The 26,645-nt window shown below is 43.7% G+C and overlaps 1 protein-coding gene across 8 annotated transcripts in view; it reads left to right on the top strand.

Moving 5' to 3' along the window:
- sox5 (SRY-box transcription factor 5) overlaps nucleotides 1–26,645 on the top strand; it is a 383,477-nt gene that overhangs the window by 250,845 nt on the left and 105,987 nt on the right. For all 8 annotated transcript variants that reach the window (XM_060842999.1, XM_060843001.1, XM_060843000.1 and 5 more), the window contains one exon: nucleotides 9,336–9,415. In XM_060842999.1, coding sequence (XP_060698982.1) covers nucleotides 9,336–9,415 — 80 coding nt within the window. The remainder of the gene's footprint in view (nucleotides 1–9,335; nucleotides 9,416–26,645) is intronic.

Here is a 26,645-nt window from a genome sequence, read left to right as displayed (position 1 = left end):
ATGCATGTGTGAGTGTGGGAGTGTGTGTGTGTGTGTGCGCGCGCGGGAGTATCTGTGTGTGTGTGTGTGTGTGTGTGTGTGTGTGTGTGTGTAGTGCAATGGTGGTCACCTGTAATGTGACATGAACCCAAGGTCCCGGTTGAGGCCCTCCCTATGGGTACGGAACTTAGCTATCAGCCTCTGCTCGGCCACCTTTCTCTGCTGCCTGTCCCGAAGACCGCCTTGGAGGATGGTCACCTGAAGGTCCAAGGTCGAATGTCCTGGACAGCTGAAGTGTTCCCCAACTGGGAGAGAACACTCCTATCTGTTGATTGTTTTGTGTTGCCCATTCATCCGTTGCCATAGCCTTTGCTCGGTTTCCCCAATGTACCATGCCTCAGGGCACCTGGAAGTACTCAGAGATGCCCTCATAAGAATGGGGTACGATGCTTAACTTATCGACCGCCAGTTCCGACGTGCCACAGGAAGGAACCGTAATGAACTCCTCAGGAGACAGACACGTGCTGCAACCGACAGGGTACCCTTCGTTGTTCGGTACTTACCAGGAGCTGAAAAACTACGCCATGTTCTTCGTGACTGCAATACATTATCAATGAGGGTGAGCACCTCACCAAGACCTTCCCCACACCTCCACTGCTCACCTTTAAACAACCGCCAAACTTTAAACAGATCATTGTTCGTAGCAAGCTGCCCGACTCTCAGGACGACTCCATACAACCCTGTCACGGTAGGCACTGCAAGACGTGTCAGAGTGTGGAGACACCTCCCACCATGGACATGGCAGCTACTCATGTAACTCAGCCAACGTAGTCTAACTTATACGCTGCAGACAAGGATGCCCTGAGGCATGGTACATTGGGGAAACTGAGCAAAGGCTACGACAACGGATGAATGGACACCGCACAACAATCAACAGACAGGACGGTTCCCTCCCAGTTGGGGAACACTTCAGTGGTCTTGGACATTCAGCCTCGGACCTTCGGGTGACCATCCTCCAAGGTGGACTTCGGGATAGGCAACAACACAAAGTGGCCGAGCAGAGGCTGATAGCCAAGTTTGGTACCCACGGGGATGGCCTCAACCAGGACCTTGGGTTCATGTCACATTACAGGTGACCACCATTGCACTATACACACATGCAGACACTCCTACATGCACGTGCGCGCGCGCACACACACACACACACACACACACAGACACTCCTAGACACACATTCACATGGACACATGTACAGAAACACTCACACGCACCCTTACAGACACACACACTCACAATGCATCCTCCCACGGACTTAGACCACTCTACACTCACGCACACACATATACACATTCTCTCACAGATACTCACAACCCCCCACCCCATACACACACGCACACACTCCTACAGACACACACAAACTCGCACACTCACACATGCATCCCCTCACAGACTTAAGACACTCTACACTCACATACACGTACATATCACACATGTACACTCTCTCACACTCGCAACCACCCAACCCAGACAGACAAACACACAGACACACACACACACAAAGACCCACATGCACATGTATACATATACATTTGTGAGGTAAATTTGTACTTGCAGAGTTACATTGTACGTTGCTCAAAAAGCTGCATGGATTCATGTAAGACTCTTGTTATCTCACTTTTTAGATTAGAATCAGTCTAAACATTATGGCATTGACAGAGAACACAGGGGGCTAACACCTTCAACATATTGTCTAGCTAACACCAATTGTTACAGTTAACCTGAGAATGCAACGTTTTAAAAAAACGTTTTGTGATTTACACATGAATGAAGTGAAACTATCATGGTATTCGAACAGATGAAAGACTCAACAAACAATCAAGGTACTTTTCAATGTATAATTTCAGTTACATCACACTGTAAACTTTTGCTATAAATTTTGTGTCTTATAATTGTGTCCTCCACAACCACCTGATGAAGGAGTGGTGCTCTGAAAGCTAGTGCTTCCCATTAAACCTGTTGGACTATAACCTGGTGTTGTGTGATTTTTAACTTCGTACACCCCAGTCCAACACCAGCATCTCCAAACCATTTTCTACCTCTACACACTTCAGTGAAAATAAAATTCCCCTTCATAAAGCCCAATCAAAGGTCTAAAAACTCATTCAGAGATTAATCTCATGTAGAAAAAACTGACATCTATTTCATTAAGCATACCAAATACAGCTAATCCTGTTATTGTCTCTTAATGCTCAGACTGTGAATGTGAGCCCACATTGAGGCAATTGGAAATGCTTTTAATCAGGAAATGGTGGCAGATCTTCCAAATCTCAGCTACACCTCTCACTTTGAAAGGTTCCTTGAGACTTCCGAATTCCATGAAAATCCAGCCTCAGAAATGGTGTCCATGTATCTGACTGTTGGATAAACCTATCCGGTTCACATCAGACTTCAGACAAATGGCAATCTGGTTGGCTCTAAATTGCACTGCAAGCCAGTCATTCAGCTGGTGCATTGGTCACAGTTGTGTACGCATCTTGTGGAAACCCTCCCACAATCCTTCCTGAGTGTGGAAGAGATTAAAAGCTGATCAGGCACTCTCCTGGTCAGCATCAGGGCTCTCGGGTCCTGCAGGATGAATGTCACACCTCTGGCCAGTCAGAGGCTGGCAGCTCTTCAGTGCCACTGGGAGCAGTGACCACTGCCGGTACTGCAGGGGGAGGACCAGACACTGAGCGTCACACCCAGAAACATGCGAGGTGTTACCTGTCAGACTAGTGGGAGAAAGGGCAAGGCCTGCATCTTCCTACAGGAGTGGTCCTTGCTGCTGGCTGTTAGCCACATGATGCCCTCCCCCATTCTCCTGGCAAACATTCCACATGGTGTAGGCACACAATCTGCCTTGGGGTGGGGGGGTGGGGGCGGAGCAGCAAGATTGTCCTTGACTCCTTGTGACCTGGATTTACTTGTGGGTAGCTGTGAGGATGGTGAACCGTCCCTCATGTTCCTGTCTCATATGTGTGCCAGTCCGGTCCCCAGAGGCACTGTGTTCCACCTACCCCATAACAAAATGTCCAATGGAACAATACCAGAGGGACCAACTGGCATTGATTGAGTTATTGGGCATGGTAAAGGTATAGCCAGGCCAAACAACTTTGCAAGAGCTTTCTCACGAGCATCTGGTAATATGTGTCAATATTGGGTGAGGTGTCTTATAGATCACTGATTCACCAAGGCTGCTTTGGTACCCCATTCCAAACCAGTGAAAATAAAATTCCCCTTCATGGGAGGGCAAGGGCAACAGGAACATGGGTACTCTGCCACTCGCAAGACCCTCCAAGACACAGAGCTTCCTGACTCTGAACAATATCGCCATTCCTTCACTGTGGCTCCCTCTGTAACAGCACAATCTATATACCAACATTACTCAGAGTGCAGGGGCTCACCATCACCTTCTCCATGGGCAACAAATGCAGGCCAGACCAGCAATGCCCACATCCTGTAAGTGAATAAATAAAAATGGCACCATCCTGAATAAACCTTTCTCCATCCTGCAAAATACACCTTGGCACCGAGGGCACAAGGTATGTATCTTGCACAGACATGAAGTACACATCACGAAAGTGCGACCAACATATGGTAAGTGCAGGCTTGGAGAGACTGGTTTAACAATTGGTCATGTGGATGCTTTCATTTTACATTGAAAGGAATAGGCGGCAATTTTGCTGTGTGCAAAACTGGCAAGGCAAGGCTTTCATCAGCCAATCTGAGTCATGTTTAACCAAGAGAAGATGCTTGTTGGGTGAGCTTCTATCAGTATTGCTGCCTTTGCTAGGGAACTGGCGGTGGGGGTGGCAAAGGGGAAGAACCATTGTTGACAGGAGGCACATCAACTTTAATTGGCAGGTGGAAAGGACCTGCTACTCTCAGCAACATGAGCAGTCTGAAGCTAACCTTGCACACCACCCCCCCTCCCCTCCCCCAATTAATGTTTGGTTCATCAGCTGTGATGCTCCCCCCCCCTCCACTGGCTAGAAGCTACTGAATGCCTGTTCAATACTGGGCTGCAACCCTGCAAAGGTGATCCTTCTTATACTATCTGACTGTGCCACATTAGGGGGCAGCACGGTGGCACAGTGGTTAGCACTGCTGCCTCACAGCACCAGGGTCCCAGGTTTGATTCCAGCCTCAGGCGACTGTCTGTGTGGAGTTTGCACATTCTCCCCATGTCTGCGTGGGTTTCCTCCGGGTGCTCCGGTTTCCTCCCATAGTCCGAAGATGTGCAGGTCAGGGTGAATTGGCCATGCTAAATTGCCCATAGTGTTAGGTGCATTAGTCAGAGGGAAATGGGTCTAGGTTGGTTACTCTTAAGAGGGTTGGTGTGGACTTGTTGGGCCGAAGGGCCTGTTTCCACACTACTCTAATCTAATCATATTTAAAATGGGAAGGGCCCCTTCTTCCTTAACATGTCACTACCAGAAAAAATACAATATCTTGGACTGTGCCTCATGGTGGGTGTTTTGCATTGCCTAATGTGTCAAACCACAGCTGCACCTACATTGTCAAAGTTGTTCACTCCAAAACTCAAAGATCAGTATTGCTCACTGTAGGGGTAATGTAGAAGTGGAAAGTCCCATTGCGCCTCGATTTAATCCCTGCCTGTTTCATGCATTGAATATGACACTGATGTCAGGCAAAGAGATTTGGAGGAATGGGCTATTCATCATCCCTGGGATGTGAATGCCTATGAAGATGTGAATTGGAGTATTCCTTTTGAGCCATTATACTCCAGTTGTTGGAAGTGCTTCCACAATGCTGTTAGATATCGAATTTGAAGATTCAGACCCAGTAATGATGAATAAAATTGGTAAACGTCCAAGTTAGGATAATTTGTGATACCAAGACTGGACAGTATTAGTTTTAAAAAACTACAAAATGGAGTGTCGTGCCGAATAGTGGGTGCATTTTCTTTCTCTCGTTTATAATGTCAAAATCAAATTATATTTTGATGAGTGAATATATAATGCCACTAATTGCCACCATCTTTTAGGATGGTGTACAGAATATATGTTCCTGTGATTTTTCTTTTGAAACATGGCACCATGCCAAAACAAAAGTATTCCGAATATGAATTAGCAGTCCTAATGTTTCATGCATTTGAAGATACTACAGACCTAAATAAACATAACTCAACCAATAGGTTAGATAGCTCACTGGCTTCCCACGCTGGATGTTCAGAGGATGAAGGAAGGGGAGGGAAGGAGTGGATATTTAATTGTTGCAGTGCATCACCTCCATCCCCAACAATCTCATGCAGAGGGCCTGGCTGTCCCAGATGTGCCTATCTGAATATGCACAGTTGCAAATGTCAAATGAGAGAAGTATGGTGGGGAAATTTTCGATCATGGTTATACATAGGGACCACTAACCCAGGGGAAATTTTGAGCTTGATATTGATCTTTGCTCTTTTTCCTCAGGCATTTGAATAGCATCCTGTTGAGTCCCTGTTGGACCTCCTTTTCAATTTCCCCATAACATGAAGGTTTATCAGGGCCAAGGCACATTCTCTGGGAAGGAATTCTTACTGCAATACCTGAGAAGTTACCCACGCTGAGATTAATGGAAACTGTAAGCCTCCAGGAGATATTCCTGACTGAGCTACTTCGGCTCCCGATCCAGTAAGCTTCAAATGTAAAATTGTCAAGCTGGTTTTCCAATCCCTCACATCACCCTATCTCTGTAACATCCTCCAGTTCTCAAAGCACTCCATGCTCCTCTGTCTCAGGTGTGTATGGCTTCACACACTCCTTTTGTCCTGCTTTCTGTGACCATACCTACAATTGTGCAATCCATGTCTCAAGGTTTGGTATTCCTGCTTTACAACACCTTAGTGATGTTTTGCTAAGTTCAAGACGCCAAGCAACTTTAAGTTGTTTCCATTGTATTGGATGATGACGTGCTGTTGGAAAAGAAATTGAGTGATTCCTTTCACCTTTCAACCATCTCCTCTAGCTCATCAGTAAGATAAATGCATTGGATATTTGCAATATCAGTATTGAAAACGTTCTATTATATATATATATTATTATATATATTATATTATATATTATATATATATTATATAATATATATATATTATATATTATATTTTTTTATATATATATTAGAGGCTAATATTATCAGACTGAACGTGAAACATTGTTTGACCTTGTCAGTTATCTGCTGATCATTACGATTTGTGGTACAACATGAACTGTTTCTGCAAATAAGGCATGAGGTACTTGTTTGCTCTATGATGTTGGATGTTAGGTCTGGAGGGACCCTTCATGATATGTTCTGCATTCAATGGCGATAGGCTTGTGTTGGTTTAACCAGGCCTTCCATGCAATGCTGGACATGCAGGAACCTGAGGATTCTGCAAATTGTACAATGCTTATTAAGCCACTCCAGTCCTCAGACTATTTGTCATTCTGGTCACTGGCAGTAGTTGGTGGTTGTTCTGAATGACTTGAGTGGCTGAGTATGCTTCACTGATCCACATAATACTGAATTTTCATTTGGATCAGTAATAAAGTGATATTTCCAGGACGCATATCCAGCTCCTCTCAAAGTACATGAGTCATTGGTATGCTTCCTACAATGAACCGCATTTGGAATATAGAACATTACAGCGCAGTAAAGGCCCTTCGGCCCTCCATGTTGTGCTGACCTGTGGAACCAATCTGAACCCCATCTATCCTATGCTATTCCATTCTCATCCTACCCAATGACCATTTAAATGCCCTTAAAGTTGGCGCGTCTACTACTGTTGCTATTACTGTTTAGAAAACCATAGTGTTAACATGAAATCTTGGAAACAGATGTATTGCACCTGAGCCTGTTCTGGTTGACACTGCGAGAAATCCATCTTGCCCAAATGTACAGACATCAAACTAGAGTGTCGACTGAGTAAGGGGCATCTCAGTGCCTCATAGTGTAGTATTTCCACAAATGGATATGATGCTGTGGCATGACAGACCAGCTTGTCTTTTTGTGCACATCAGTCTTGTGTATGTGTGTGTTCTGAAACAAGGAAGTTATGGTAAACCATTATAACTCACTATCTAGACCTCAGCTGAAGTATCACTTCCAATTCTGGGCCCTTCACTTTAGGAACGATGTCAAGACCTGCATGAGGAGATTTACTAGAATTACGCTGAAATGAGGGACTTCAGTTTTGTAGAAATACGAAAGAAGCTGGGATTGTTCACCCTTAAAGGAAAGAAGGGTTAACAGGAATTCAGCAGAAGTGTTCAAAACGACTGGAATTTCTAAGAGGAGAAACTGTTTGCTCTGATGTATGACGAATAACTACAAAACAAGGAGATAGGGAGAGCATTTTCACATGGCAAATTGCTATGACCTGGAATGTACTGCCTGTAAGGACATTCAATATTAACTGCTGAAAGAGAATTGGGATAAGTACTTCAAAAAATTATAGACCATGGGAAAAAGGGAGAGAACTAGGACTATCTGCATATCTCTTTCAAAGAGACTTTTTCTTTCCTCGAATGATTTGTTCAAACATCCATGAATCAGTGGTAGCTTACTCATTTGAAAAATAATGCCTGATTTAACATTGTATCACCTGAACACTGCATAGATGGACTTCAAACTGACCTTGCTGAATAGAACTTAACCAAAAGAGATGTTGCTTCACGAAAGGATTTGTCCGAGTTAAAGTCTTCAATTGAAGTGCTGGTAACTGCATATTATTAACAGACTGGTATGGTGATAGCAGAATTCTTTTGCTTGCTTGACTGAACTCAAACCTAGTGCACAACTGAACAAATGCGAAGAGAAAAGCAGTGTTCTTAATTTAATTTAAATTAAGATCATCCACCTTGTGAACATGAAGGGAATCACAAAGTCTTTGATGGTGTGAATGGAGTAGGTCTTGGGTGAAAGGTTTTTTTATTTACTCATGGAATGTTGGCATTGCTGGCTGTGCCAGCATTTATTGCCCATCCCTAATTCCCCTTGAGAACGTGGGGATGAGCTTCCTTCTTGGACCACGGAAGTCCACCTGCTGTGGGTTGACCCACAATGTCCTTGGAGAGAGAATTCCAGTGTTTTGACCCAGCGACAGTGAAGAAACGACAGTATATTTCCAAGTTAGGATGGTGAGTGGTTTGGAGGGGAACTTGAGGGAGGAGGTATTTCCATGTAACTGCTGCTCTTGTCCTTCCAGATGGAAGTGATCATGGGTTTGAAGGTGCTGTCTAAGGATCTTCAGTGAATTTCTGCAGTGCATCTTGTCGACAGTACAGACTGCTGCTACTGAGCATCGGTGGTGGAGGGAGTGGATGCTTATGGATGTGGTGCTAATCAAGTGGCTGCTTTGTCCTGGATGGTGTCAAACGTTTTGAGTGTTGTTGGCGTTGCACCCATCTAGGCAAGTGGAAAGTATTCCACACACTCCTGACTTGTGCCTTGTATGTGTAGGACAGGTTTTAAGGATTCAGGAGGTGAGTTATCCACTGCAAGATTTCTGGCCTCTGAATTGCTTTTGCAACCACTACATTTCTATGGCTAGTCCAATGAGTTTCTGGTCAATGTTAGCACCCAGGATATGGATATTGGGTGGGATTCAGTGATGTCATTGAATGTCAGGGGCCAATGATTAGATTCTTTCTTGTTGGAGATGGTCATTGCCTGGCAAAGGTGTGACATACAACTTGATGAGTGACTGACTTGTTTTACATCTCTCTTTATTCTTCTTTAATAAACTTTGGACCAAGTTGGGACTATCCAATGAAACAGCTAAATAGAAAGGCTGTAGACATTGCTGAAATATTAAAACATGTGCTCCAAAATCATTGGAATCTGGATAGTTGTCACATTTTGGAATTTTTTGACTATTTGGCCTACGGACGCTGAAATTAAATTACTTTGTGATTAAATCAACACAAACTCTTTACAATGAAGATTAGATCCAGGAGAAGTTTTGTCCAGACAGATATCTCTGGAATACGACAGAAACAGTGGAACACTTTAATATATTTCTCCCCATTGGAATGTCCCCATTTAACTGAGCACAGTGGGAAGGGATTAGCTAGTAAAGGAGCCTGGGAAGATGGATTCAAGTTTAAATCTGCATTATGTGACATGTCTATGAGGCAATCTGAAGGCAGGGCAAAGTTGCTTTATCATTGTATTGTACTGTTACAGTTTAACATCACTGTTCATTTTGAAAGTCAGAAGCTGAAGACCAAAGTGGAACAATTTTTGCTGGGAAGGGGGCAGGGGTTGCTGTGGCAGACTGATAGGTGGTGTGTGTGCGATTATGTTCTCAAGACAAACACTGCTCTCTTTCACAGATGAACCCTACCCACTTCAGCTTATCCCCACAACCATGGGAGCAGCCGCAACACCAGGACTTGGCCAACTCCAGCTACAGGTAAGGCAGACATTCTCGTAGTGGCCTACAGGCCTGAAAGACAGGCCAGACCTTGGGAAGAATTGCTTAGAGAATAAAATAGTGGTGAATAAAAGATCTAGCGTTTGACAAATAAGTTCTGGCCATGGATTTTCTCACAGCGATGTGAATTTAGCCAAGTTTGTCCTGGTTGTGATCAGCTGAAGTTTGAATTGAAATGTAGTAAGGAACTACAGCCTGGGAAAACAGAAAGACATGTCACTGATTCTCACTGGTAGATTTATCAATATGTTCAGCATTGAACAGTTTTATTAGTTTTTAGCCTCTGTGCGTCAATTAACTTTGTTTTTCAAACTCAACTACCAAATTTTAATTTCTATCCTGTGCTCTGTGTTACATTCTTATACAGTTGGAGTACAGGGAAAGGGAAGGATGGTTGTTCCCCATGACCTCCATCGGTCACTCTTTTAATTTAAATGTGAAGCAAAATGCTGGAGATCTGAAATAAGAACAGGAAGTGCTGGGGTAACACGGCAGATGTGGCAACATCTGTGGATAGAGAGAGAGGCTGAGTTATTGTTTCGTGTCCAATATGACTCTTCTTCGGAACTGAAGAGTCATATCGGACATGAAACGCTAATGCTGCCAGAGCTGCTGAGTAACACCTGCACTTCCTGTCCTTTCTGTTTTTTGTAATCTGGGCACTAGAATATGTACATCAGACAGCCCAACAATAAAAAAAAAGCCCTTCTACATTTCTTTCTACCTCCTGCCCCCGCCACAAAGAGATGAGTATTTCTGCAAAGTCTGTCCAAGATATGAAAACGTAAACCGTACTTTTAAAGTCTAAAGTCTGTCGACGTTCCACATCGGCATTCCAAAACACAGAGCCCCTGTGATCCTCAATATATATATCTTTGAAGGAACAAATTACTGCAGATGCTGGATCGGAAACAAAAAGTGCTGGAAGTCACAGCCGGTCGGGTAGCATCTGTGGGGAGAGAGAGAGAGAGAGAGAGAGAGAGAGAGAGGGAGAGAGAGCGAGCAGCTCTGATGAAGAGTCATCTAGACTCAAAAGGTTAGCTTGCTCTTTTTCTACAGATGCTGCCTGACCGGGTGTGATTTCCAACCTTTTTTTTATTTTCAGTCATGCTTATCTTTGAATTGCATTAAGGATTTAAATGTAGTGTCACTGGATCAGTGTTAACTCTCTTGCCTTTGAGGCAGTACATTATGGAGAGAGGGACAGAGTGATCCAGAGTAACACTTTCAAAGGAGGTACCATCTTTTGGATGAGACAGTGAACTGAGACTCCTTCTGCCTGCACTGGTGGTCAAGAAATATCCCATGGGGCTATTCAGAGGAGAGGAAAGGAATATTTCTAGTGTTCAACGTCTTCAATGCTCAACCAGGCACCACTAAAAAGCAGACAATCTAGTCATTTATCTTATAATTGTTATGTGTATGTTGCTGCATTTTCCAGCAAAACTGCATTTCAAAAGATATTCATTGGCTGTCCTTTGGGGTTACCCCCAGAGACGCACGGGATGATATAGAAATGCAAGCTCCTTCCTTACAGTTCATTAGCAATACACTTACAGCAATAGGTAAGTGAGATGGATGGGTCAAAGCTTTTCGGAAACATGTATGACAAATTTGCTAATGGTGAATGACACAGATAGTATCTATTGCTTTTACAGTTACATGTCTGATTGAAAATTCAGAAAAAAACTTTGCAGTTTGGTGATACTAAATGAGATTAATGTAGATTCATGTTTTATCTCTTTGGACCTGCATCAAGTTAGGCATTAGCTTCACTTTCATTAACTTCTTCATCAATAAATCATTCTGGGATCTCCTGAGTCATTGAAGACTAATTTTATCACAGTTCCACTTCCATTATATTGCCCATCTCTAACTCAAACTCACTTTGTGAAGTCCACTGTCAAGTTTATCTCGATCATCCTTTGGACAATATCCCATTTCCCACATGCCAGGGACCTTTATGAATCCAGAACCTTCATAATCGTGTTTCATCCAGTGCAGTTTCCCCACCCATGACCCCTTTCCATAACAGCCCATAATGGTGTCCAGCCCTCCAACACTTCCAATTTAAAATTCTCATTGTACTGTTTAAATCCATTACTGGCCTCATCCCTGTTTTAACTCTGCAATCTTCTTCAGTTCTACAAAACGCCTGTGAGCAATGTTGAAGTTGCCTCCTCCCGTATAGACCGTCTGATTTCTCCCTTCTTTGACTTTTGAACCAGAAAGTTGTTATTTCAAATCCTGCTTTGCGAACCTGTACGTACAGTCCAGGCTGACTCTTCAGTCCAGTACGGAGGAAATTCTGTCACTGTTATAGGTGCTGTCTTTAGAATGTGATGATATGCCCAGGTAGAGGTAAAAGAACCAATAAACTTATTGCAAAGAAGAGTAAGTGAGTTCTAAACTAACATCTAAAATATAGATTATCTGATCATTATTGTTGTTTTGTGGGATCTGTCTATCTGAACATTGGCTGCAGCATTTCCTTTATTACTACAGAGGCTCGAAACTTAATTACCTGTAAGTTGCTTTGGGACATCTGGAACGCATGAAAGCTGCTATAAAAATATTGGCTTTTCCTTACATTGGAAAGAAAATCAGGTGTGATGTATTATGGGTGGCTAATTCAATATTGTTCATGTTGCATCAATGTTCAAAGTTAAATTTATCCTATCTGAGTCACTCAAATCCAGGGGCTTTATTTTCAGAATCTGTGAATTCTACTTTCAAGAATATTCATTCATTTTACTGTCTGCACACTTTACTTATGTGCACAGGGCACATCCTGACTTCAAACGTGAGATATCGCTGCCCTTTTATTATTCCTAGTCTCCCCTAGAATCAGGCTAAGGGCGAATACTGAAGAAATTTATGTTTAATTCTTGTTAAAAGGCAAAATTAATGCAGCCAGGAGTCAAGAACATTAATGCTGGCTGTTTCTAATTTTACAAATTGGAATATTGTGCCCTGGTAATCTGACCTGCTTTATAGATAGATTTTTGCCATCCAGTTTTATAGTTTGTAACAGGGAAGTGATGTCAACTCGAGTGTCGAGAAATTGCAGATCAATTTCTAGGATTCACCCTGCGAGCAACTCAAATAAATAAATTGTGTTTTTAGCAATAATTTAATGAAACACATTTTAGTTATCAGACAGGATATTTGGTTCACAGTCAAGTATAATCCAGTTGGGTAATGAAGTCTACTCATGTTTTGATGGTGTGGGAAGAGAATGCACTGTGAGAGTGAATAAGTTGAACTGAATGATGGTGGGAAACAAGGAAAGGTGGCACCTAGCAGCCCTAGAAACAAGGGTGATGGTGTGGGGGTGCAGACTTGAAACTGAAAGTTAAGGCCACAATCTAATCAGCCATGATTTTGCCAATAGCCAATCCTATTTCTCAGGATCTTACAACCTGCTCAATCCGATTTGTCAACCCTAATCTGAAGGTTTTGACTTCTGTTTTCCCAACAGGACATGTTTAAACCCCACTGCGGTTTGTTTCCGAGTTTGCGAGTGGTTGTTCCCCACATGTCCCAAGTCGATCCTACCCAGCTCACTATGTCTTACACACCCCGAAACCCACCTATTTGTCTGTAGGTAGGTGAGAAGGACATCAAGCAGCAGGAGAAAGTGAGGTCTGCAGATGCTGGAGAGCAGAGCTGAAAATGTGTTGCTGGAAAAGCGCAGCAGGTCAGGCAGCATCCAAGGAGCAGGAGAATCGACATTTCGGGCATGTGCCCTTCTTCAGGAATCTGCACCAAGCAGCAGGGGCAGGTCATTTCAGAATTCCTCACGTGGTCAGTATTGCACAGTCGCCTGACCATCACTTACGGGGTAAAAACAATGACTGCAGATGCTGGAAACCAGATTCTGGATCCTGGAAGAGCACAGCAGTTCAGGCAGCATCCAACGAGCAGCGAAATCGACGTTTCGGGCAAAAGCCCTTCATTCAGAATGACCATCACTTACTATGAGAGTCAACCTGAAATTTATGAAATAATGAGAGGAAAAGATAGTGTTAGTGATAGTTGTCTTTTCTCTGGGTTGAGGGTTTTTCAAGACGACGGGACATATTTTTAAGGTGAGAGGAGAGAGACTTAAAAAAGACATGACGGCAAATTTTTTTTGCACACAGGGTGGTGGAACAAACTTTCTGAGGAAGTGGTGGATATGGGTACAATTACAACATTTAAAAGACATTTAGATAAGTGCGTGAGGAGCAGCTTGCAGGCAGGTGAGACCAGTTTAGTTTGGGATTATGCTCAGCATGAACTGGTTGGACCGAAGGGACTGTCTCTGTGTGACTGTATGACAATGACTCTATGTGAAACAATTTGAATTCCACACAGTCTGCACTTTGTAGAATCCATAGCACTGGTGCACAATGGAGTGCAGTTTTCTTTTTAAAAATAAAATGATCTTTCACCTTATAAAAGGCCTCATAGATTAAGCGCTCTGTTTTAAAGGCATGACATTTTGCACAAGCAGCTGGGAGTTAGCAGAGCGGTCATTCTGTAGTACCAGCCTCTATTGTCTTCCCTTGCACAAAGCCCGGAAATGTTTATTGTCTGAAGCAGAGATGATGGATAATAAATTAGCTTTAGATTTACCTCAGTCGAATCACTGAAGCTGACTGAGTGTCACAGGGGCTGCCATTTAGGCAGTTGACCTGAGGATCTTGTCACAGACAGAGAGAAGGTCACTGTTTTCATGTAGCATACATCTCTCACTGGCATAGTGAATGACAGGTCCTCCGCTGTGGAGCACATCAACAGAAAGAAATAAATGTGCAAGAGCAAAGGGGGAGTGGAGGGGGGGTGGGGTGGTAGAGTCAGTGAGGGAAGCCAACCAATTTGAGTCTTGGCTATTGGAAAATAAATGATGAGAATATTATGCTAGGGAATGAAAGAGATTCAGGCTGCGCGTGTACAAGTCCGGTTTTGAATGGAAATGTATTTACTGGTTGATGACCTGAAGATGAAATGAGCACCCTGTTCATCCTCCTTCTGTAATGAACAGGAGCGCTGGCGCTGTTTAAAGAGGGTCAATCGAATAGGTCATGCATCATATGGGGAGGCAGATGTTGGAACATATTGTAATGGATTACTCTTCTGCACAAGGATTGGCTTGTGGAGAGCAGATCAGCCAGTGCTTAATACTTTCACTCGAGTTGAGGAATGTAATGAATTTACCTCAATGGCAGCAGCTGGATGTGCTGTTGTTTCTGTGATTTGTAATGCATGTGTCGCTTCTTTGAAGGGTAAGAGCAAAAGTTGAGCTCTTTGCAAGGTGTAGCGAGTGAGGATTATATGTCTAACTCCTGTAATTGGTGTTGTGCAATGCAGCCTTAACCCTTTAAGGACCAAACACCAGTAGCTGAAACACAGGAAAAGAACACTTCATTTCCAAGTAACTAGGAGGCATTTTACAATTATGTTTGATTATCTTACAGTGGTCTTCCCGTTTCTAATGAAGAGCTTATGCTTGAAACATCGACTCTCCATCTTGGATGCTGCCTGACTGACTGTGCTTTTCCAGTACCACACTTTTTGGCTCTGATCTCCGTCAACTGCAGGCCTCACTTTCCCCTCTAATGTTCTTCTACCTTGTGAAAAGAAACCCACTCTTAATTCCTTCTTCCCTCCCATGCCAGGAGCAGCGAAGCTAATTACAGAGCTGAGTGAGTCTAGGACTTAACCTGAACCATAATTCCTCACTGGTAAATAAAGAAAGAACTTGGATTTATCTCGAATGATCTCAGGCACCCCAAAATGCTTTCCAGCCAATGATATACATTTTTGTTTGGAAGTGCTGGTCACTGTTACAGTCTTGGAGATAAAGGAGCCAATTTGCACACAGCAAGGCCCTACTCTCAAACAGCAGAGTAGTTCTGTTCAGATACTTCACCTTTCTTTTAGCTGTGATGTGCTGAGTTGTTAGATTTCCCAGGAGGTCAGCAGGCTCCAATACTCCTTTATTTTTAAATTCTTCAAAATGGTGCGTATCTTGGCAATAGAAGAAAGCTTTTTACTGTATTCTTACTGTAAAATACACGTGACAATAAAATCAAAATCTTCGGCAGTTTTCTGGTGTATCTTACTTTTGGGCCACTTCAAAATGGATAAATGCCTCCAAGCAGTGGGTCAGGGATTTTACCGCAAGGCTTGTCATTTTCCACAGTTCCGCAGCGATGGATTGTACTGCAAGTATTTTGCTTTTTCCGCAATTTTTGTTTTATATAAAATCAGGTAGCAATCTCCCCGCCCGACCCAAACAGGCCAGTGAATTAGATTAGATTGCTTACAGTGTGGAAACAGGCCCTTCAGCCCAACAAGTCCACACCAACGCGCAATCCACTCATATCCCGACCCCTACTTTTACCCCTTACCTAATACTACGGGCAATTTAGAATGGCCAATTCACCTGACCCGCACATCTTTGGACTGTGGGAGGAAACCAGAGCACCCGGAGGAAACCCACGCAGACACGGGGAGAATGTGCAAACTCCACACAGTCAGTCGCCTGAGGCGGGAATTGAACCCGGGTCTCTGGCGCTGTGAGGCGGCAGTGCTAACCACTGTGCCACCGTGCCGCCCATTATTCTCATTAGGTACAAGCTGGGGGGAGGGAATGGACTCTGCCTTGGCACTGACTTAACTCCTCAGGGTCAGAGGTCAGCTGTTTGAAGCATTGTAAACATGCCATGCTGATTGTCCACAAATGTGTAAGAAAATGGTGATTTAAAATTATTGTTGAAAGCAAGGGTTTTTGATGGCCTTATTTCCTTCCTGGCCCACTCCTGTAAAAATGGTCATTTATGGATGCAAACTTTTGAAGAAAAAAATTCTTTCAAAGTCAGAATAGTTATGGGGCCAAAATTATTTTTGATGAGCATCCTATTTACCTTTCAAACAAAACCACAAAAAAAATGTCAGCAGCAAAAATTACAATTACGTGGTTAATGGGTTGTAGTGAACCCCAATCTCCCTTCTATTTCTTCACTTATTACTCCGCCAACAAACGTAGTTCTGTACCGTTCTCCAATTTGCTTTCAGTGTCACACTACGGCTCTCTTTCGTTCTGCGGAATAGTGGAGAGGATCCACTGGGGCTAATTATTAGCCACGTCAGTAATGCCTCCTCCCAGGGCCACAAGTGCAGCTTGAACCTGAGCTTTTGGTAACCACTGCACTACCGGACCTCCCATTTGCTGAGTGAAAGGCAGTTAACGTCCCATCTCTGGGCCTGAACTGCGTCCGTTGCCAAGTGATGATTGAGGCCTACTCTGTTCACTTTCATTTTCCTCATGCTTTCTTCACTTGCTCTGGGGAAGTGTCTGTGTTGTGCTCAATGGTTTCTCTAAGTGTGCTTGGCAACTTGCTGAAAGTTGACTCTGTCAATTACATAGTGCAGTGTAATGTGGTTACCAAGTGACACATTCCTTGATTTACTATGAGCAATGCCACACAAGATTTGCTAAAATAAATGTAGAAGTCATACACCCAGACATCACACTTCAAATTTCATGTTTCAATTCACAGAGTCTCTACAGTGTAGAAGCAGGCCATTCAGCCCACACTGACCCTCGAAAGAACATACCAGCAAGACCCATTTCTCTATCCTATAATTCTGCATATCCCATGGCTAATCTGTTTAACTTACACGTCCCCAGACACTAAGGGCAATTTAGCCTGGCCAATCCACATAACCTGCACACATTTGGACTGTGAGAGGAAGCCAGAGCACCGAGAGGAAACCCATGTAGACACAGGGAGAATGCGCAAACTCCACACAGATGTCCCTGACACTCTGAGGCAGCAATGCTAACCACTGAGCCACTGTGCCACCCTGAATTGTTATGTAAGTTTTGTGCTGTGTTATATGGAGTTTTACAAAGACTCTTTGGCAAACATTCCACCTGAAAGGTTTTTCAATAAAGATTCAGGGTGAGACTTCGAAATAATAGGCTGAATAGTGAGGAAATAATGGGTACTGTTATGTGTGCTGCCATCCATTACTTCAAAGTGTATGGGATCTTTACGGGCTTATGTACTCCAGTGTGTGTGAGGGTAGTCATTTCATGATCTACTTAGAATCCTGTAGAGTAAACAAGATGTGGTTTGATGTGAAAATAGGCTCAACATGACTACAAAGACTGTTGGGAAGACTAAGACTTAGGTCTGTCTCCCATAAGATCCTGCCAAGTTCTCCCGACATCGTAATAGTGTGTGACATCATAATAGTGTGTGGTGCTTATTACATTTAATCCTTTCAGATCCTTCCATGTACAGCAGCTACTTGTCAGAAGAATTGTGTGTTTGGGGAGAGGTTCAGGAGTTTCTGATGGTTTCTGACAATAATATTCCATGAATGGTGGTGTAGAAATAGTTCAGCATGAGGTAGTAAGTGACCTAAGAATCTTGGTAGGTCTGACGTTAAACATTCCTGAAGAAGGGCTCATGCCTGAAACGTCGATTCTCCTGCTCCTTGGATGCTGCCTGACCTGTTGCACTTTTCCAGCAACACATTTTCAGCTCTGATCTCCAGCATCTGCGTCCTCACTTTCTCCTGACGTTAAACATTTCCAACCAGCATCAGGCAGTGCTCAGCAAAGCGAGTAGAATCCCTTGTTAGATAGAGCCTAAGCAGTAGAATGCAAATCAGAATAAGTTCTGATCAAACACAATGCTCTGGTGAAGAGGTAGGGGAGTTATCAAACACACAAGGCAATGCATAGAAGGTCTGTAAGGCAAATGCTTTGCGTTTGAGGTCTGGGTTTTTAGGAGAGAGTGGGGGAGTATCTGAACTTATCAGTCTTGAAAGGGTGTGCTTGTAGGGAGTTGGTGGGATAGGGCAAGTGCAAGGATCTTCTGTAGAAACATGGTCTTTTCAGTCAAGGATGTTATAATTTAATCTTTTCACATGCGGCCAACTGGATCCAGTGACCTGCACTCTCCACCCGTACCAATGTTAACTTCCCACAACACGTGATGAGAAAGGGAGGAGGGTACAATTGAAATTTAACATTGCCCAAGCACGCCCCTCGACCCTCTGTCCTGTACACGGAAAGAGCAGTTACTTGAAAAGATTGGGGGAAATGGAAACAATTGCTGATAGTTTGAAAGTAACTTGAAGTCTTTCTGATATAGAGCTTTATGAAGTAGGATTACTGGCCTAGAGGGAGTTCAGTGCAGATTTGCAAGCACGGTACTGGGATTTCAGGGGGCAAGTTGTGAGGAAGGATATGACAAATTAGGCCTTTATTCCTTAGAATTTAGAAGGGTAGAGTGAGCTCTAATCTTCAGGATGTGAACCAGAAAAGACAGGGTGGCTAAAAATATTTCCACTTGTTGAAGATTCTACAAACTAGGGTTATAGTCTAAGAATTAGGGCCAGGCTATTTAGGAGAGATGTACAAAGCACTTCCACATGTAAAGAGTGGTGGAGATCTGGAAATCACTTCCTCTAGTGGCGGTCCATGTTGATTCAATTCTGAAACTTACTTCTGAGCAAGTAGGATTTTTTTATTAAACAAGGGTAACATGCAGTATGGGCCTAAGGCAGGCATATGGACTTAGGCCATAGACCTTATTCAATGGCAGAACAGGCTTGAGGGCTGAATGGCCTACTCCTGTTCCTATCTTCCTAGTTAGTCGAGTCAAAGTATTGCAGACTGATAACTCTCGCCGGGCTCCTTAACCTCCTCCAACCTAATCGCCTTCTGAGACCTCAATCCGCACTCACTCTGGCCTCTTGAGCGTCCCCCTTGTTGACAGCCATTCCATCCGTTGCCCAGGCCATCCATTCTCATTGTGCATTCAGTTAAATCATGGATGACCTGTATCTTAACTCCAGCAAGCAGCTTTGTTTCCCCAACAATGGAGGTTGTTTGCCTGTTGCACATTTTTGAGTGGCACAGTGGCTCAGTGGTTAGCACTGCTGTCTCACAGCACCAGAGACCCGGGTTCGATTCCAGCCTCGGGTAACTGTGTGGCGTTTGCACATTCTCTCTGTGTCTGTGCGGAATTCCTCTGGGTGCTCCAGTTTCCTCCCACAATCCAAAGATGTGCAGGTCAGGTGAATTAGCAATGTTAAATTGCCCTTGGTGTTAGGTACATTAGTCAGAGGGAAATGTAGGGGCATGGGTCTGGGTGGATTACTTTTTGGAGGGTTGGTATGGACTTGTTGGGCTGTTTCCAAGCTGTAGGGAATCTAATCTAATCTAAATGTTTTCAGCCGATCTGGATTTTCACTTGAGAATGGCTGCCTTGCTTCATCTCTGACCTGTGGGGCCATCAGAGACAGGAGACTTTGTGCCGCCCAACAGCTTGTTCTGGTTTTGAACAGTCTTCAAGGTGTTAAATAAAGTGAGGTGTAACACAGCCTCACCCATCGCCAATTGTAGGCTTCCATTTTTAGGTGTCTGGCTGAGCTGGGCTTTTAGGTAATAACATGGCATGATCACCTCAGTCAAGCAAGCGTTCATCAGTAGGCGCTCGCTGCATTAATTAAAGGACATCTCCAGCCTGATTATAAGTGCAGAGGAATTGAAAATCGCTCTGCATCATAGCCCATTTTTGTCATGTCTAACTGAGCAGGCTGCCTGTGCTAAACACTGTGTGCGGAACTCAGCAGCAGGTTCTGATAAACATACCTCCTTTTTTCTCATGGACTGTCACCTTGTTTGTGATGAACTGGCGAGGGATCGAGAGAGATAGACAGTGTCGTGCTATGGGAGATTTGATGCCGACGCAGTTATGTGTATAACTGACTTGATTGGCCATTGTCAGCTGTCTGAGTCCAGAACCCCTGGAATTCCCTTCTAACCCTCTTCACCTTCCACTTCTCTCTCCTCCTTAATGGCAACCTCACAGATGTGACCTAACTCCTTCCTCCCCTTGGTGTCAGTTTCCTTTTCTGATTGTACCCAGTGAATCACCCTGAGACATTTTAGTGTATTCAATTTGTTTTTTTTGGAAAAGTTGTTTCGATTTATTACTGTCACATGTACAGTGAAAATTGTTGTTTTGTGTGCTTACCAGACATATCTTACACACGTACATCAGGGTAATAGAACAGCATGCAGAATATAGTGTTACAGCGATATAAAAGGATGTGAAGGATCAACTCTTAATATATGAGAGGTCCGTTATCAGTCTGAGAACAGTGGGGAAGAGGCTGTTCTTGAATCTGTTGGTACGTGTTTGCAAACTTTTTTATCTTCTGCCAGATGGAAAAGGTATAACTAGGGTGGGAGGGCTCTTTGAAGATGTCAACCGCTTCCCCAAGGTGAAAATGCATTGCTGGAAAAGTGCAGCAGGTCAGGCAGCATCCAAGGAGCAGGAGGGTCGATGTTTTGGGCATGAGCCCTTCTTCAGGAAACTTTCCCGAGGCTATGGCAAGTGTAGATGGAGTCAATGGAAGGAAGACTGGCTTGTGTGATGGAGTGGGCTGCACTCATAACTCTCATAACATAAGAAATGCTGAATTTCTTTAACCTTCTGAGGAAGTAGAGACGTTGGTGTGCTATCTTGATCATAGTGCCGAAGTGGATGGACGAGGATAGATTGTTGCTGACATTTATTCCTAGGACCTTAAAGGTCTCGACCTCTTCCACCTCGGCATCGCCATTGATGCAGGCAAGGGCATGTCCTTCACATTGCCTCCTGAAGTCAATGACCAGCTCCTTTGTTTTGGTGATGTAATGGAAGAAATTGGTGTCTTTACACCATGCCGCTAAGCTGTCTATCTCTTTAGGAGCATTAATGACAACCTTATCAAAATAATGTAACAATTGCTGACTAACTCCACAGATGAGTGACTGGGCTTTCTACAGTAACACCGCCAACCTCTTTTCATCAACGGGTTGGGTGGGTCATGCCTAGCAGATTCTGACAGAGTCATACTGGACTTGAAGTGCTCTCTACAGTTGCTGCCAGATTCGCTGAGTTTCTCCGATTCACTCATGCATTGCCAAGTACAGAATAACGAAAATCTCCCTCCCTTTCCCAGTGTTTGGTTGGATTTGATTCATCCTTGCTGACGTCTAACTGCAAGCAGTATTTCATGTCATCTCCACTGCAACCTGTGATCCAAGGGAAATGCCAATAATTGGCAACATTACCATTGGGTCAACATAAAGTTGTGCAAGTGACCCACTTCAGTGACTTGATGCACAGACTTTGTTCTGAGAAAGTTTATAATTTATAGAAACAATGGCAAGTGCAGTGGTACCAGATTCTTTTACTGCAGGCGCAGGATTTTGAAGGTGAGTCTAGACTTAATTTGGTTCTGTCTTTGTACCGCGCTTAGTTCTGGTAAGATGTTGACTGTTGGAGTCCCCATTTTAGCACAGTTGATGCACAGAGGTATAACAATGAAAGCAAATTATACACTGATGGAAGCACATTTACATTCTTTAATGATTCTATTAATGTTCTTGTGCCTAAAGGTACACACAAATGAATAGATTTATCACGTTATTAGTTGTCTCTTTCAAGATGTCATTTGACATCTATTATAATCTTGTACAATTTGAACAGATTCACCCAAAACACCTATTTTGTTAAATAAAATGAATTGTTCTCAATTGTCAGTGATGTTCTCTGTTAGAATGTTTTAACTTGGGGAGTTGGGCATGAGTACAAAGAGTAATGTGTCATCCGTAGAATTGACGGGTTTGTACAGCACTTTTCACATCCCTGGCCTGTTTGAAAGTGCAAAGTACTTTTGACATGTGGCCAGTGTTGAAGGCAGGAAGCGCAACAGCCGACTTTCATCCCACATGATTGCACAGCCAGCAATGATAATAACATTTTAGTGATGTGATGCAGAGACAGATATTGGCCGGGCTATAGCCAAGTGCTCTTCTGTCCTTCAAAGTACTGCCATGCCGTTTGGTTTTACATCCACTTGGGAGAGCTACAGGATATTTTGGAATTGTATCCCTGGCATGGTTGTATGCTCCATCCTTAAGTATATTCAAGACTGATATCATAGATATTTGACATATTAGGGAATCAAGTGGTATAGGGTGTTACCAGGGAAATTAGAATAGACAGAGAGGATCATAATGGTATGTAATGGTAAAGAGGTCGGCCCTGGCAGGTTGCAATAGTGTGTAATGGTGGAGCAGTCCACACTGGCAGGTTGCAATAGTGTGTAAAGGTGGAGAGGTCTGCAATGGGAGAATGTAATAGTGTGTAATGGTGGAGAGGTCTGCAATGGGAGAATGTAATAGTGTGTAATGGTGGAGAGGTCTGCAATGGGAGAATGTAATAGTGTGTAATGGTGGAGCAGTCTACAATGGCAGATTGCAATTGTATGTAATGGTAGAGAGGTTGGCAATGGTAGATTGCAATAGTGTGTAATGGTGGAGAGGTCTGCAATGGGAGATTGTAATAGTGCGTAATATTGGTACAGACCGGATGGGCTAATCCTGCAGCTATTTTGTACGTTGTTATGAGCCTCCATTTAGTATCCAATCTGAAAGTTGGCACCTCTCTGTTTTGACTGATGTGTTAGCCTGGATTGTGTGCTTAACTGTCTGGAGTGTGGCTTGAACCCATGGCCAAATGACTGAGGAATTGGAGCACCAGCCAATTGAACTACGGCAGACACCACCAATGTGGTGGGCACAGCCAGCCTCGATTGGTGATGAATATCATGCATTTTCCCATGGCCCTACTGTGAGGGTGGATTTGAGTTCTCTGCGCAGTCTGCGGAACTGACTGGAGATGTTTAATTCTGCTTCTGTCAGATTGCTTTACCACGTGACCACTGTGACAGTGAAGAGCCAGCTGACTCCTTCAAACAGGCACTAAATGAACAGCCGTATGATATTCAGGAGTGCAGCTACCTTGCTTAACGTGGCAGAGATGTTGCTGTAAAGTAGGACCATTACACGTGCTTCCACATCGACCGGAGCTGCTCTTCCTCTGAATGCAGATGTTTGGGGCCAGGTCAGAATTGAATACTGAATCTCCTCCTCGGTGAGACCAGGAGTGGAGAGGGGGAGATAACAGCTGTCTTTTTAACCCACATGCTTCTCTTCTGGATGAGGAAGTATTAGCCAGAAACTGTGAATCTGGCTCCAACGAGCCCGCCCCCCTAACAGAAGAAAATAGCTTGCACTGTGAGGAAATGGTGTTATCTGTCACTCTGCATTAATACTCACTTCTGTGTTTTGATTTGGTCAACATGCTCTCGTTCTCCTGCCCATGTGAAATAGGAACTGGCGGCCTTCGTTTCAGGAAAATGGTAATTTAATTTTAAAAAAAGAATCATGCACCTCATCACAGCCCAGATTTCTCTTCTGCCTCCTTCCGATCATCATTTCTTTCTCTCCCCACCCCCTCCCCTTTCTAGTTTCTTCTGCCCCATGAATACCCTGAGCTGCCCCAGAGGGCAGATACGTCATGTCCTTTGTTTTCATTCTCTCTCTCTCTCTCGCTAGTCACTTCTGGACATTGCTGCCAGCGAATGCTACATTCAGTGATAGTAAGTGGCTGTCAGGTCAACTATGCCTCCATTCAGGATGTCGAGTGATAGCTATTGGCCCCTGTAATGGAACTCAATTCAAACAGCAAATAGGCTTTGAACCAGTGGACTGGATACAGCAAGATGTCAGCAATTTAGTATGCATCAGCTCACGGAAGAGCATGTTTATTCTCTCTCACACACTGGATCAATCAGAGGAACAAACTGGGTGTAATTGGACTGAAATTACCTAAAATCACATCGCGATTTACAAGCAAACCTCCTTGCTTCAGAGCATTATATTTGCTATTGTTTGGGGAATGATACAGTGAATTGCAGCATGAAAGAAAAATGCCTCATGTGGGATATTTGAACACTCTCTTTCCCTCCCCCCTCCCCCCAACCCTTTTAAAATTTCTGGGTGGGGAAATTACAGTGAAGAATACAGAACTACAGCTGCGGGATTATCATTGATGAAGCAAAAAAGAAATTGTCTGAAAATAATCAACGGTTCTGGCCTTTGTTAAATCATGCTTAAATATAGAATTCATTACATAGCGGAAAAAAAAGGAAAGTTTTAACAAAAATCAGTGCTTCCCCAACTTGCTTCCCCAAGTTAGAGAGGAAGGTTGAGAAAGAGAGAGAGAAAAAAATCATCTGCCTCAGGCCCTGGAGGAGGAATAGTTACATGTTAATTCTGACGGCCAACTGCAACTTTGGTTAACACTGTGAACCATGTCAAGGAGGGTTAGAGGGTTTGATGCTCCCTCTGTGTAGAATTCGCTACTCTTGCCTAAACTGGGTGGTTGGGGCCAAGGTTCACGAATTGAGGGGGAGAACAGTTGAGGTTTCATCACATGAATGCCAAGTTTTTTAAAAAAATTCATCCCCATTCCTGATATTATTAAATTCATCCCCATTCCTGATATTATTATCAGACTTAGAGACACAGATGTGCAGCAGAGAAACAAATCCTTCGGTCCAACTCATCCATGCTGATCAGATATCATAAATTAATCGAGTGCCATTTGCCAGCACTTGGCCCAGATCCCTCTATACCCTTCCTGTTCATAGACTCATCCAAATGCCTTTTAAATGGTGTAATTGTATCAGCCTTCACCATTTCCTCTGGCAGCCCATTCCACACACGCACTGCCCTCGTGTGAAAAAGTTTCCCCTTAGGTCCCTTTTATATCTTTCCCCTCTCACCCTAAACCTATGCCGTTTAGTTCTGGACTCCCCCACCTCCCCCCCCCGACCCCCAGTCAAGCGAGTTTATCCTATCCATGCCCCTCATGATTTTGTAAACCTCTATAAGGTCAATCCTCAGCCTCTGACGCTCCAGGGAAAACAGCCCCAACCTGTTCAGCCTCTCCCTATAGCTCAAATCCTCCAACCCTGGCAACATCCTTGTAAATCTTTTCTGAACCCTTTCAAGTCTCACAGCATCCTTCCTATAGCAGGGAGACTAGAATTGAATGCAGTTATTAAACAAAAACTGTTAAAAGAGTGGTGTCTTTTAACAATCCGATAATTTTTGTTTCAGGGCTGTGCCTTGATCGAAGGGCCGTGCAGTCTAAGGCTGCTGTAACCTGGATGTCCACGTGTACATTCCATTCACTGTTGGAGACATGAGGGTAATTCTGGAGGGTCTGGCAGCCACTGATGGTCCTGGGAGGGCTCCTGCAGAGCATAGGTGTGTGAATGCTGTGTGGGAACTGGATTAGACCATATTTTGGTCCCAATAGGCCAAGTACCCTGCTAACATCAATATGAGGCATTAACATGGCGGCAGTAGGTTCATCTGAGGACCTTGGCCACTTTGGCTGAGATGACCAGGCCAATTTCAGCCCAAATTAGAACCAGCAGTTTGAGAAAAGTGTTCTTGGGGTGCTCCATTTTTTAATTGATGGGCCTGATAGAAGGAAAGCTGTAGTTCCTACAGTCTGAAGTAAAATGGAAGATATTGATCCTGATACCATTGCAGAATGGAGCAGTTAGGTGAGGTATACCAGGAGTGGATTCTCACTACCCTTGACCTGTTTCATGGGAGGTAAGACCACATGACAACTAACCTCTAAAGTTGGCAAGTTTGTAAGTCTAGCTGTTAGACCCATCAAGGGTTTGTGAGTTACTGCAAGAAAATGGTGTTGAGATGCAAGATCAGCCATTATTTAATTCAGTGTTGGAGCATGCTGAAGGGGCTGGGGCATCTTAATCTGCTCCTTTTGTCAATGTTTCAGAGCCCTGTCATCACTTGACCAAGTTTATGTACAAAACACCAATGTGATACAATAGTAAAAAAATGATCTGAAGAAGTGTCACTGGACCCGAAACGTTAACTCTGATTTTTCTCTGCAGGTACTGCCAGACCTGCTGAGCTTTTCCAGCAATTTCTGTTTTTCTTTCTGGTTTACAGCATCTGCAGTGTTTTTAAAGATTTTATTTCTGAAGAAGAGTGATTAGGGTGAATGCACTCAGTCTTTTTCCCAGGGTTGGGGTTCAAGGAATAGACAGCGTCAGTTTAAGGTTAGAGGGGAAAGAATAAAAGGGAACCTGAGGGGCAACCTTTTTGCACAGAGGGTGGTATACATTACGAATGAACTGCCAGCGAAGTGGTTGAGATGGGTACGTTAACAACATTTAAAAAGCATTTGGACAGATGCATGGATAGGAAAGATTTAGAAGGATATGGGCCAAGTGCAGGGAGAGTGGAGTTAGT

Source organism: Hemiscyllium ocellatum, chromosome 23, assembly GCF_020745735.1.
Source record: "Hemiscyllium ocellatum isolate sHemOce1 chromosome 23, sHemOce1.pat.X.cur, whole genome shotgun sequence".
Lineage (NCBI taxonomy): Eukaryota > Metazoa > Chordata > Chondrichthyes > Orectolobiformes > Hemiscylliidae > Hemiscyllium > Hemiscyllium ocellatum.
The sequence above is the reverse complement of the archived record's forward strand: the minus strand, read 5'-3'. Positions and strand labels throughout refer to the sequence as shown.